Genomic DNA, 14,153 nt, shown 5'->3' with positions numbered 1-14,153 from the left:
TTAGGTTTTGGCCTTTCTTAATCCTTACATCAAAAACAAACAAAATAAATTAAATGAAATGTTAATTTGAGTTCTTTTTAAATATTAACTTTTGTTACTTGTAAATATCCTAAACGCTTAAGATGAAAATTTTATTAATTTTACATGAATCGTTATGTTATTATAATAAAGTTTTTTTCGAGGTGGATACCATGGGATATTAAGAATGAAGGTAATTTGTTGTCTTCTGATGGAGAGTGGCCTATTTTCTATTCTATTATCTGCTGGTTTATTTGGAAGAACATACATAGTTTCATTTTCTGCCAATCTAGTATAAGTATTTCTGAACTTATCAATTCCGCAAGGATATGGAAAAAATCTTTGGGGACTAAACAACTCGATAAACAATGGGCTATCGTTCAATGGAGCTTAGCTTTATGCTTATTAATCTGATTAAGATCGTAGCTTTTATTTTTTTAAAATAAAAATTGAAAATCAAAGGTCTGAATTTAAAGTAATAAAACACAATTTCATTTGTTACTATGAAAATAGATTTAATTTCCTGGAACATTTAGCAAAGAAATGAAATCAAGATAGCCGTCTCAAGCACTCCATTAAAGCATCTGTTTGTCCAGGCTTCCCAGCAGTCACACGGATGTAGCCCTTCAACTCTTTCTTGTTATAGTGACGGACCATTACACCCATTTTTGAAAGGTCATCCTGTATCAATTATTTCAAAGGCAATGGACAAAGTAAAGACGGGGTAGAACAAGTAGTCATAATCCTAGTTACTCTGAATTGCGGTCAAAAGGTGAAGTTGCAATTTTCATGAACCATACACATTTGGTTTGCTTCTTAAGAACAACCAGAATTCTATAGCTCAAAATAGACCAAGTCACATTATTAGAAGCTTTTATTCTTCTACATCACTGTTCAAACATGGTTGCAAAATAGAGCAGATGAATTTTCTCAAGCAAGTTTGTAATACTTCATGGTTCAAGTAAACCTACTCTAATAAAAGGTTTGAAGCATCCACATTAGATGATACCCATAATAGATTAGATGATACCCATAATAGCTCAGTCCAAAATAGTTGCAAGACGCAGTAAAAGTGTTAACAGAGGAATATTTGATATTTACACTTGGCAGAAATAGCATACAATTTCAAACATGTTGCATAGTATATGAAAATTGAAAATTGAAAATTTAAGAACAAAAGGCACGCAAACATGACGAATCACAAATTATCTTGAACAGCCTCAAATGGAAAGAGATGGATGGCAATCATGCATAAATACTATTGCAAGAAACAAAATAACAAAGAGAGCAAAGCAGTGACAAATGGGAGCAGGGGAGATTAGAATATAGCTTGGATATGGATTCAGAAATGTCACCTTCAATTTCTTAGCATCCATTCCAGATGTCACCTCACATAGAATGAAATTAGAATAGCTTGGATATGGATTCAGAAATGGTACTTCCTTGAGAAGCTTGAAAAGCCTATCCCGTTCTTGTATCAAAGCGTCTTTCACCAACTGGTAAAGATTTGCAGAGCAGTATTAGGAATGAGTTTCAAGCATAAGGGAATCAAGATGCCAAAATATCCCATTTTTAGAGGGAACAGTTTTTAAAGAAGCTGGCAACAAAGACCAAAATCATGTTAAGAACTGAAAAGGGAAAAAGAAACAATAAGAACCTCTAGATACTTTGGGTTCTGCAATGCAGCACATGCAGCAACTTCAGCAGCGACAGAAACATTGTATGGTTGCTTTGCTCTCCACAAATACTCAATTATGCTCAAAGGGAATGAGCCATATCCAACACGGAGCCCGGCTAAACCTGAAATAATTATTAATTTTCAATAGCAAGTTCTAATTTATTTCCCTTTCCTTGGACAAGTGAGGGCTAGACATTCACCCACATCCACACACAGAAAAAGTAGAATGATTCATTGAAAAACATGTAAATGCCACAAAAGTCCCTGATGAACCAGCAAAGCATATATCTTCTATTCAGATTGTCATCAACTGAAGATTAAATTTAAAAACATACTGAATTTCCATCTCCAAAGAATATTAGAACCTCACAATCTTACAGAGGATACAAGTTTCAGACGCTCTCCAAGGTTTCAGAAGTCTGAAACGATCCATATAACTATTAAAATGCAGAAGCTACGATCTCCAATGTTGCTTAATCCGAGGTCACACGAATATAAGATGTTTTATTCATTTTTTAAATAAAAAGGTTATACTTGAAATAATTTCCTGGACATAGAAGAGGAAAAATCAAAACAACAACGCATACTATTCAGAATAAGATACTAATTTATATTCTTCCCTTATATCCTATGTTGCTCCTGCTCTTCATTTTTCTTAAAGTACCTATTTTGACATTTAACAGACTCAGGTATGGCCATAGGATCATCTAAGGACTCTCCAAATACATGAAAATCTTGGCAAAAATTGAACATCCCCTTCTTAGGCACATAGCCATGTGGGACACAACTGAGTCCAAGTGACATAGCTTATATCCACCCTCCAACCCCCAATGAATTCTTAACTTTTAAACCCACAAATAACTGTGTAGCACCAGAAAGCTTGAATTATTTATATTCTACATCAAACATCATTCCTTAAGCAGAAAATCCATACAAAAGCAACAAAGAAAATAATTGTTCCTTCAGTAATGCAAGAATCATTACTGAAAACCAATTAGCAGAGTGGTTACAGATGTTCACTATAAAACTACCGAAAGAAAATAATAATCCACCCAAATCATGATTTCAGGCAAACCAAAATATGCGAGACTTGTTTCTAAATTTTTCTACATTTGTCTCAAAACATAATGCTACTACTCTGATCAATGCAACTGAGAGCATATGATGTTGGAAGTTCTAGTTAGCAGCTTGCATATCAACATCAAGGAAAAAGATAATCAGAATCTCATCCATTATTCATCATACATATTTATGAAAGTAGACTAGAGATAACAAGCCCTCAGCTTCCAAGATTTAGAAACCCTATCAAAACCACACAACCAAAGAGAATAGAAGGAAAACGTTTAAATTCATGAAAAACTTGACTTTAAGAATTGAAGAAGAGAATCACAAGCATACCAGCTCTTTTACTAAATGTTCGAAGAACAATTAAATTATCATGCTTCTTCACCCACTGCATCCTAGATTCGTTTCCTGAAAACTCAATGTAAGCTTCATCTAGAACCACCAAAATGGGCATGTCAAGGATCTTCAAGAGAACTTCATCGCTAATTATACTGCCAAATTCCCATTAACAAAGAAATGGAGGTACCAAAACAATATGTGGAAGAAAATATCAGAGCAATGTATAGTTACAGTTTCAACATTGCAGATTTAAAATAAAGTCCACAAGCTCATGAAATCATCATAACGATTTCAGAAGACCCACCTTAAAGAGCTTCAGAATGAAGCAACTAAATTATAGTAGCAAGTCACCAGGAAAAGGAAGGCAGTCATGTATAGAGGTGTCCATGGGCCGGGCCCAACCAAAAGTTAGACCCGGCCAAAAAAATGGGCCTAAAATTTTGCCCAAGACCGTTCCGCCCATATTAATTTTTTTATATTATCTTTTTTAAAAATATAATACATCAAAAATACTAAAAACATTAAAATAAATGTTTACCAACAAATTCCAACAAATTGAAAAAAAAATTTAAAAAAATATGTATACTTAACAAGCAAATGCCTCTAAAATAGTAAAAAAATTAACAATAAAACAAGAGTTATACAATATCCAAACAATAACAACAAAACAATAGCAACATAATAGTGAAATGGTAGCAAAATAGTGAAAAGAAACAAGAAGAAAATAGCAAGAAAACAGTAAAAAAGAAAAAACAGCATTTTTTTTGGCATATTTGGGCCGGGTTCAGGCCAAAAAAACCTTACCCAAGGCCCGGCCCATTTTCTAAATGGGCCCCTTTTTTCCTAAACCTATTTTTCGGGCCTATATTTTTACCCAAACCCTCCCACTTCTCGGGCGGGCCTTCTGGCCAGGCGGCCCTGACCCATGGACAGGTCTAGTCATGTATAACAAATTCAAAGGGATGAGAGAGACTGATGCCATCCAACAATTTTCAGTCACTCTTGATCAGTAAATTTTAGGGTTTAGGATGGCACCCCCTTTGTGCCTTTTAGAGTATATTTCATCTAGAAATGAATGCCAATCAGACAACATTCTTATAGAATGCAACACAATGATCATGTCCCTCAGATTTAAAAAAAGGAAAGCTGTTGGAAACACTTACCTTCCATCAGGATTATTTGGAGAAGTAAGAAATATGCATTTTGGCTTTTCATGCTCAACAGCCTCAGCAATTGCTTCTATATTCAAGCTGAAGTCTGGCTTCCTTGGAACTGCACAGAATATTAATATGTTCATAATTATGGGTATTATAGCAGAATGGAAAATAATTAAATAACCGACAATTTTAGTGCATAAATTCTAAATACTCATGGATTAATTTGGTACTACTTCCAGGAGGGGAGTAAGGCTAGACGTCAATGATTATTTGTTATTTTTAGAATGATATTAGCTTTAGGAGATCTTTACTCAAAAGTATCTTTATGTTATTAGGGTTTAGGAGTCATTCTTTATTTAGAATCCTTGTTTTCCTTGGCTTATAAGTCCTCTATTAAAACAAGTAAACCTATGTAAGCTCTATTTAAGAGGCTGATAGGCAGCATTAAAATTAAGTCAGATTTGTTAGAGAGAGTCTTAAACCTCTTAAAATTGAATTAATCTAAGGGGGCTCCCTTTGAAGTGTCCCACACATTCACCATAGGGCATTCGCATTGAATAAATAGAAACAAGGGGAAAAGCCCTGCTAGCTTAAACAATTTTCCTATGAATTGTCCGGTGATTGAATCCATAACTCAGAGCTGTAACAACAATCCACGACCAAGACGCAAACAAAGATAATTATGAAGTTCGAAGTGAAGATGTCTATGAAAGTGAAACTAGTATAAAGTATATTTCTCTACCTTTGATAACTTGTGCCCCATTAACACCAGCATCAAATTCATACATTGTGAAGGTTGGAGGACAGTCAACAATCTTGTCCCCAGGATCAAGCACGCATCTGCAACAAAATATTAATCCAAAATAGAAGAGAAACTAGTTGGAAATTCATAATGCTTGAAGCCACAGAGAGTAGAAGCTATGGGCTAGGTTGGATAACTAAGTTTCCTGGTTCTAACCGCATTATCAGATCAATAAGTTCATCACAGCCACAACCTACAAGAATATAATCAGATTCAATCCCCGAATCTTCAGCAAGGGCAGCACGCAATTGACGAGATTCAGGATCAGGGTAGATGTATGGGAATTTCAGTGACCCCAAAGCTTCAAGAACCTACAAACAATCTGAAATTTGTAATCAGGGAATAATGGATTACTCAATTGCAAGAATGGTGCCTGCAATTGGTACAGAACAAAGGCACAAATCAAATTCAACCGAAATAAATTTTCTTTTCTTTCATGCTTGCATTATGGCTACAGAAAAGGAAGTAGTTAGGCCAATGACCTCCGGAGGTGGGCCATAAGGATTTTCATTCGCATCTAATTTGATGATATCCTCAGGCTTTCTTCCCAGTTTTGCTGACAAAACCTAGAAAACAAAGACCCGACTCAATAAATAAGAAATAAAAACCAACAAATTGATTAACATGAGAGGCATATAGGAAGCTAATGATCTTAAAATAGTGTATCAATCATGTAAGTTGCCAGACCACATGAATCAGCAAGAAATAACCATAATGTATCAATCACGTCAAGATATTAAAATAGTTACTTAATCAAACACTGCAGCGAGAGAGATGGGGGACTAAATAAGGAGAAGACTGATATGGGGTTTCTTCCAATTACCTCAAAAGGTAAAATGGGCTGATAAGGAGACAATTTTCTCAAATGGGGTCGAATAAAAGAGTCACCACTCAACTTCTGATTGACATGCTCAACCGAAACCGTGGAAGGCGATGAAGAGAAAGTAGCCATGATGAGCCCCTTTTGATTTCCTTCAAAAGAGCGAATGGGCCTTTGAGTTTGACGAACGTTGGATTTGAGCAAGCAAAGTGAAGCAGGGTTGAATATATTGCTGACTCCCATTCTGCCAAAGGTTCTGTTTGATAATAAGATGCCTACTGAAATATGAAAATGTATGAAACCCTAAAACACTACAGCTCCTACACAATAGAAACCGACAAATTTGTTCAATCTTATTTAGCCTAAAAATTCCACTATACATTGCTAATGTATGTCGTGAGGGCTGTCATTAACGGAAAATTCTAAAAACATCCCCTTTAAAAAACAAAGAAGAATCGTTAGATATTAAAATATATTGAATCTGAACCGTTGAAAAAGGAGCAATGTTTTAAAAGCGGTACAGATGATGATATAATTAAATATAATAATAAATAAGTTTTAAATCATTTAATCTAATAATACAAAAATTATATAAAAAATTATATATTTTTTAAATAGTTAATATAAATAAAAATATTTTGAAAATTTTCACTAACTAAAAGTCAAAAGCATCTAAATCCCAACTTTTGTATCTAGCTGAAAAAGACTTTTTCACCGCATTTTGACCCCCGAAAGCCAAGTACTCTTCATTGTTTTTACAGTGAAAAAGCACTTTTAAAACTCCTAATGCAATGAAGATCGAAGCCTAAGTATATTGTTCTAAACATTTGTTTCATAAGTTATTAAAAAATTTTACTCCATTAAAAAGAATAAAATATGGTTTAAATTTTTTTAATGTGTTGGATATTTTTTGCACATTTTAATTGTGTTTGACAATAATATTATATTTTTAATTACTACAAATTTCTTAACAAAAAAAAGTGTTTGATAATAAGTTATACTAAAACTTTAAGTTGAATTTTTTTTAGGGTAAATTACATCGCGAGTCACTCTAAAATAGCATTGTTCCTATTTTGGTCATTTTAATTTTTTTATCAATTTAATCACTGTAATTAAAATAATTGCTTAAATTGGTCACTACCATTAAAAATTCCATTAATCTATTAACGGATTGTTGACGTGTTTTTTTTTTTACTTTTGATTTAAACTAGGGGCTTCTCTATAATTAGTACAAAACATTTTTTTGTTTATTTGTAACATAAGAACTACAAATTCTCATTATCACCTATCCCCTACTCCCCTGTCTCTAGGCTCTTTACTACACTGTCTCTTCACCATAAGAATCACCTTATACAACTGCTTTTCCAAAATAATTAAATAAAAATTGACTAGTTTTAGTTAGGTTTGAATATTAGTGTTTGGGGATTTATCTTTTTCATTCTCCTAAAAATGGAAGAAGGAATAGAAATTTAGTAGAAGGAAATAATAAAACGACAACATTGTTCATTCTTATGCATTTCGACTTGTATCAATGATAGAAACAATGTTGATTTGGGTTGGATTCATTATCAAAGCCAATGTTTGATTAAAATTGGATTGGGTGAGTAATAACAAATCTTGAATCATCTTTGATTTATCCCTGAAATAAAACCTAAAATAAAAAATGAAGTTGGTGGTGGGCTTAATTGAAGAAATCACCTACATCCATTTCTTAAATTCATTAGTTAATTGCATCACCCATGTTGGAGAACCAGTCATGTAAAGTGAGCATATATCTATAACAATAATCGATGTTACAAGTAACTTAACATACCAACTCATGTTACTTTCATATAACTTATCAACATGGTATATCAATCAACAAATCATAAGATTATAACAAGTATACATAATTCAATTCAATCACCTTTGTTATCAACAATCATAAAGATATTCACTTACAAATCAATCCACTCAATGACTTTTCAATTTGGATATCAAATCCATTTCATCACATTTCAAACTTTTCAATTTCATTTATATTGTTACATCTGCATAGATACCATAGACCGCATGTTGGTTGGCTACATGAGCATGCTCATGTATGCCTTGAGGACTCCCAAGATCGACAAGCCTAACTAACATAAAAAATAAAACAATAAAAATAACATTTGACATTGCGAACTTTGAGGTAAAAAGCTACTGCAAACTAAGGCCATATCTAGGAGGAACGACAAAAGGATATCCTCATCCATTGCAATATGCATTGAGGAAAACAGAGATCAAGTTGATGAACTCTGCGAAACATTTGTCTCATTCATGAAACTCCCTCGGGTTAAGCTGATCAATGGGAGTTTTCCACCAATGATGAGATTCGCTTCCACATGATTGTTGCGCCAAAGAAAACACCTTTTGTTTTTCTTTCGATGCATCTAGTTGGTCGTGGATTGAACGCCCCTAACCCGAATCCGTCGCCAGAACAGGGTTACGGAGTATTACCAGAGTTTACAAATTAATTATTAGACATTTCATTTCATCTAGCATTCATATTTGAAACCAATCAAAATCATCCATATTGCCCCATAAACGAGCCCTCGAGACCCAAATTTACGCATTAGAAACACATAGGGACTAAGTCGAAAACTCAGAAAATTTTTCGAAAAGATTTAAAGTTTCCAACATTGCAGGGGTCACACGGTCGTGTGGCCATGCCGTGTGAATCACGCAGTTTGGAGGCACGCCCGTGTCTCAAGCCGTGTGGGTATTCGAAATAAGGACCCACGGCCGTGTTTTAGCCCGTGTTTGTGCCCATGTGAGTATATTGACTTAGGTCACACTGCCAAGTCACACGCCCGTGTGCTAGGTCGTGTGGGCATTCTGTTTTGTGCAAATTTAATATACAGGAGACACACGACCATGTCACCTGGCCGTGTGTCACACACGGTTGAGACACAAGCTCGTGTCTTTGCCCGTGTGGACGAAAATATGTCATTTTACAAGTCATATTTCTCATCCAATTTGTTACTAACCTAGCCTCACCAATTCACAAATCTACAAACTATAACATGGCATTCAACACAAGCTAAAATAAGTGGCTAATCTCAACAATTTACATATAGACCAACATTAAACAAAATACCTATACATGTCATTGTGACCAAAATTAAAACATTCGAAATTACTGATAGAACTAATGGATAGTGTGATATATCTCCGACAAGCTTCCAACCTAATCAAGCTTTCGATAATCTGAAAAGTAAAGGGAAACAATTACATAAGCAATGAATGCTTAATAAGCTCGTATAAACTTTAATCATATCAATTCATTTTAAATAAGAAATTTATGCATATCTAGAATAATCCAGTATTGATACCACAATATTCATAAAGTATATTCAACAACTTTAACTATTCCAAATTTTTAAATTTTCATTTGCATTTCTTTACTTTCCTCACTTATTCCATATGCATAACTCACCAGTCATTAACATACCATACCACCATAACTACAAGCTAATGCATTTGAACATAGCCCTTTTTAAAGATTAATCACATGATAAACCATTTCATAAGAAATTGCACAACTTAAAACTTACCACTCTTTCATGAGCACAAGTATATTTTCATTTGAGCACTTACCTTTTCAATGCATCATATAAATAAACATATTACCATTTAACCAATAGCTTGGCACTTGTCTAAGCATCAACAACAACACTTGTTAGCATACTTGAACATGTTTCATATAAATTCAACATTGATAAACTTATTTTATCAACATATCACACTTGAATTTATTACTCGTCACAACTTCAATCGATGAATACATTTATTTGATATCAACACCAATAATAAAATTAATTTTTCAAACATTAATTTCATATGTCACTTATCAGATCTTACTGAATAAGGGAACTTTTACAATTTAGTCACTCAACTAGTTAATCTATCAAATCAATTAATTTTTCTTGATTAATATTTTATCCAAATATTGTAGGATATCAAACGGCCCTTAATAAAACAAAAATTTAATACCAAACCCTAATATTTTAACTATTTTCATAATTTGATGTTAACATCAATATTTAACAAAATCAGTTTATATTGTCATTATACAACAAGATTAATGCTCTAAACCCGCTTAATATTAATAATTTCTTTCAATACATTAATTTAGACAATAAAACAATTCATTTCATGCAATTTTGGTCATTTTTTACCTTTTTACAAAATTACTCCTAAAATTTTACTTTTATTCAATTTAGTCCCTGAGCCTAAAACATGCAAATTAGCCATTTTTAATGTAACCCATGCTAGCTAAATATTCATATATATTTTCCTCATCCTCCTCTTTATTCCACATCCTTAATGTATATAATATGCTTATATGTAACATTATCTATAATTTCACTATTTACTTATATGTTTATTCAAAGCTGTCCACTTGAGTCATAGTTACTAAATTATTTATATCTTGAGCTACAGAATTCTAAATTAAGAACCGCTTGAATTTTTTGAAACTAGACTCACATATCTTTCTACCATAAAAATTTTAGAATTTATGATTTAGCCAGTAAGTACAGTAAAATCTTCAAATTTATACCTGTCTGCTGTTTGAAAGCTTTACCTTTGCTTACTAAAAATTAATTATCTCTTATTACGGGGTTTGAATGATGTTTCCATTTTTTTTCTCTTAAAAATAGACTCATCAATAATTTAAACATATAAATTTAAACCCCTAATTATTTTTTTACAATTTTTGATGATTTTCCAAAGTCAAAACAGGGGAACCCGAAATCAATCTGACCCTGTCTCACAAAAATTCATATATCTCATAATATGAAAATCTTTTGCTTACACCGTTTCTTCTATGTAAAAGTAGACTCAATAGGGTTTAATTTAATACTTTAATTAACGTCTAATTCAATTTCTATAGTTTTTTTTTTGAATTTTCAAAGTCAAACTACTGCTGCTGTCCAAAACTGTTTTAGTGTAAAATATCGATAACCAAATTTATAACACCTTCGTTTCCTTTCTCTACAATATTTCCCATCACTTCCTCTTATTTCCCTTCACTAACATATCAAGAATATAGAACCTTATATAATAAAACTCTACTTTAACATCATTTTCATACTTTCTCAATAATATCAAACTCAAAAATATATTGAAATCTTGATGTTCTTACCTTGTCCTATTGATTTCAATCTTTAACTTGATTTTCTCTCTCCTTCAGCTCCCCATTGTCTCCTTATTAATTTTCTCTCTTGGTAGCTAGGGAAATTCTTTTGATTTCTAAGTGAAAATGGTGAAATTTTGGCAAAAAAAACCAAATTGTAAAGAAAGGAAAATTTCTTTCTTCTCTTCTCTTCTCACGTGGGTGCATGGAAAGATGATGAAAATTTTTCATCTTTCTTTCCTTTTATACTAAATAAAATAATAATAAAATATCTCATTAAAATATTAATAAAATAATATTTATCTAATTAAATAATTATAAAATATCATCAAAATATCTCTAATATCCTCATTGCCTTCTAGAGTTCTCTCTCTTTCTAATTTACCATTTTGCCCTTTATGATCTTTTAAAATTCTATCCTTGAGTCATCACTTAATTTGGTAAAATTGTGATTTAGTCCCTCATAACTCTTCACTTATTCAATTTGGTCCTAATTCATCCGTTTTCCTTAGTTTCTAGATCATTCCACCCTTAAAATATTTACACTATTGATCCTTCAACTTTTTCATATTTACACTTTAACCCCTCAAATTTTGAGTATTTACCCTTGGGCAACAAAACTTTTCTCACTTTTGCGATTTAATCCTTTCTTGAATTAATATGTCATAGTATACTTCCAAATGTTGGCATAACTAAGAATTTCCCTTTTTGTCACTTTATTTCTTTATTTTACTATATCAATGATACTATCTTACTTTCTTACTGTAATAATTTTCGGCGTATTATAGTGGACCTCATTGTAATCTTGGACTAGAGACTTGATTCTTACCTTACGGTAAGCCTCAACAGGAGCGTCTGTCGTTTCATGAAGAGGTTGGTTTGGATTTAGAAAGCGTTTAGTAAGAAATTCAGTAGAAGGATGAGCAAACGAATAAGGCTTACCTTTTGGTGAGAAAATAATAAAGAGAATATCACTGCCACATAAAGTGGAGAGCTCAGAGATTTTCTTATAAATTCCAAAACATCATTTTGAAAATGAGATGAGCCTATCATCCTCATTTTCAATTATCTTAATCTCAATTTTTTGTTTTCCCCTAGTTTTCTTGCTTGAGCTTGCCATTGCAAAAAAGAATCAATGGACAAAAGAAACAAGTAAGAAAGTTAAAAATGAATGCTTTAGTGGCCTTTTAGATGGTTTGGAATGAAGTTCTCCTTTGATAGGGTTCATAGATATAGACCAAAACAACTCAATAAATTAAATGGTTAAACTAATTAAATTGGGTGGTCAAATTTGACGTTCAACAATCGATTATCGTGTTTGTAATTGAATCTAGTCGTGAATTTGGTAGGTAAATATGTTTCTTGAATGCAATATAAATATTGTTTTACTGATCGTGTATATATTTTATCAAGTATTCCAGAAAATGAAAAAAAATCATAATTTCATAGTGCATTTTAAGTTAGTTATATGTTGGAAAGTACTGAAAAGCAATACCGTTATTCTGTAACATTAGAAGCTCACCCTAGAATAAGTAATAGAATGTTCAAAAATGGAAAGACATCTAAAGAAAGTAAGTAGAAATTTTTTGAAAAGCATATAAAGAAATAATGGATATCAAATCTATTGCATAGCAAATTATGGTAACTTTTAGAACAGACTAAGTTGTACTACCAAAGAAAGTATGATGTTGCTGTCAATAACATCTGAAAAGACCTAGATTTTGCTTCTCAACTTGGTTTTATTTTACGATACATAAATATCGCATTGCTTGCATCGGCGTTATATAGAGAAGAATAATAAAGAAAATAAAATTGTTCTGAGTTTTAAAAATTCAACTCTTAGTGTTACTGCGAATTGCAGTAATAACAAGTTGTTTAATGAAAAATGAGCACCTAATATTAAACAACTTCACATTGAATAGTGTTATCTAGTTCAAGATTTTCCATATGCAAAAACCATAATCCATGAGGAAAGATAAAGAGTTTCCATTTGTTCTGATAATTAGTTTATTGCCTTCTTTTCATGGAGTTTATTGGTTGGAGCTATAAGAATGATATTCATTGGTTTTAATTGTCTTATTGCAATTTTTTTTACAATTATTGAATAATTTAGTTACTTTGTAATAAGCCAATGAGAAAAACAAAACAATTCAACTCAACATTATCCTAATTTAATCAAATATATGGTTAAAGTACAATTAAAAACTGCTTACACGTAAAATAAATCTAAACATAACATTTAGATTATTTTTGCGGCACAATTCATTATGCTCTCTCCTATTTATTACTTAAAAAATGAAAAAATGGTTAAAGTATTTTTAAATTTTAGTTTCTTATTTAATGATAATTCTATGTATTTGTACAGATTTAGTAAGCCTAAAATGCAAATGTATAATCAGATTTTGTTTGAATAAAGTTACATCTAATGCATGCATTTTATTATTAGTCTTTTATTTTTCTTGAAGAATTATCGAAAAAGGATATGAAAATATGACCTTTTAAATACTGAAAACAACTTAAAAAGATGCAGTGAAGCCATATTTTTAATATATAACTATATGGAACAAAGAACTTGCTACAAGAAGAACTCCCAATAATATGTTCTATTTAGACTCCATCTGCCTAGAAGGCCTATCATTAATCCTAAAGTGAAAACTATTTAGACAATAAATTGTCGTCGAGCAATCTTTTTAAGAAATTTCTATTAATTTTTAATCATTTGGTTGCGAAACTTGATGTGGAATCTTGCAAGAAAAGAAAGCATATTCCACTATGATATATTCTTCTCTTTACATTACATGAAAACTTTTTGACAAATTCTGAAAGTGAAAAGTGTATTAGCCTATGAATTGAAACTTGACCGAGTTATTAATATAAGCACCAGTTTATTGAAAGTCAATTGTTGATACAACATCATAATTGGAACCAAAATAGCCCTAGACCCTAAATAGTCAAGGCTCGGGAATGCTACAATAGAGACCATAGAAAGCATGATGGTTAGCTACATGAGCATGCTCATGTATGCCTTGAGGACTCCCAATATCTAGAAGCCTAACTAACATAAAAAATAAAACAATAAAAATAACATTTGACATTGAGGACTTTGAGGTAAAAAG

General features: G+C 32.0%; 1 protein-coding gene across 1 annotated transcript; it reads right to left on the bottom strand.

The window, feature by feature from the left end:
* Nucleotides 1–429: 429 nt before the first annotated feature.
* On the bottom strand, nt 430–6,285 carry LOC107891369 (histidinol-phosphate aminotransferase, chloroplastic). Its single transcript, XM_016816144.2, has 9 exons — nt 5,883–6,285; nt 5,542–5,625; nt 5,216–5,370; nt 5,000–5,097; nt 4,264–4,372; nt 3,095–3,252; nt 1,676–1,818; nt 1,374–1,514; nt 430–699 (listed from the first exon to the last, which is right to left on the bottom strand). Exons 1-9 carry the CDS (start codon nt 6,120–6,122, stop codon nt 568–570), a joined length of 1,260 nt encoding a protein of 419 aa, XP_016671633.2. The 5' UTR covers nt 6,123–6,285; the 3' UTR covers nt 430–567.
* Between the last annotated feature and the right edge of the window lie 7,868 nt (nt 6,286–14,153).

This window comes from Gossypium hirsutum, chromosome D09 (genome assembly GCF_007990345.1).
Source record: "Gossypium hirsutum isolate 1008001.06 chromosome D09, Gossypium_hirsutum_v2.1, whole genome shotgun sequence".
Classification (NCBI taxonomy): Eukaryota; Viridiplantae; Streptophyta; class Magnoliopsida; order Malvales; family Malvaceae; genus Gossypium; species Gossypium hirsutum.
Note: the sequence above shows the minus strand (reverse complement) of the source record. Positions and strands in the feature narration are given on the sequence as shown.

Excerpts from the sequence above, each read along its gene's own strand:
- LOC107891369 (XM_016816144.2), bottom strand. The coding sequence starts at position 6,122 with ATGGGAGTCAGCAATATATTCAACCCTGCTTCACTTTGCTTGCTCAAA. Across the intron at positions 4,373-4,999 it reads TGGGGCACAAGTTATCAAAG|TTCCAAGGAAGCCAGACTTC; the intron begins GTAGAGAAATAT and ends TATTCTGTGCAG. Across the intron at positions 1,819-3,094 it reads AACATTTAGTAAAAGAGCTG|GTTTAGCCGGGCTCCGTGTT; the intron begins GTATGCTTGTGA and ends TAATTATTTCAG.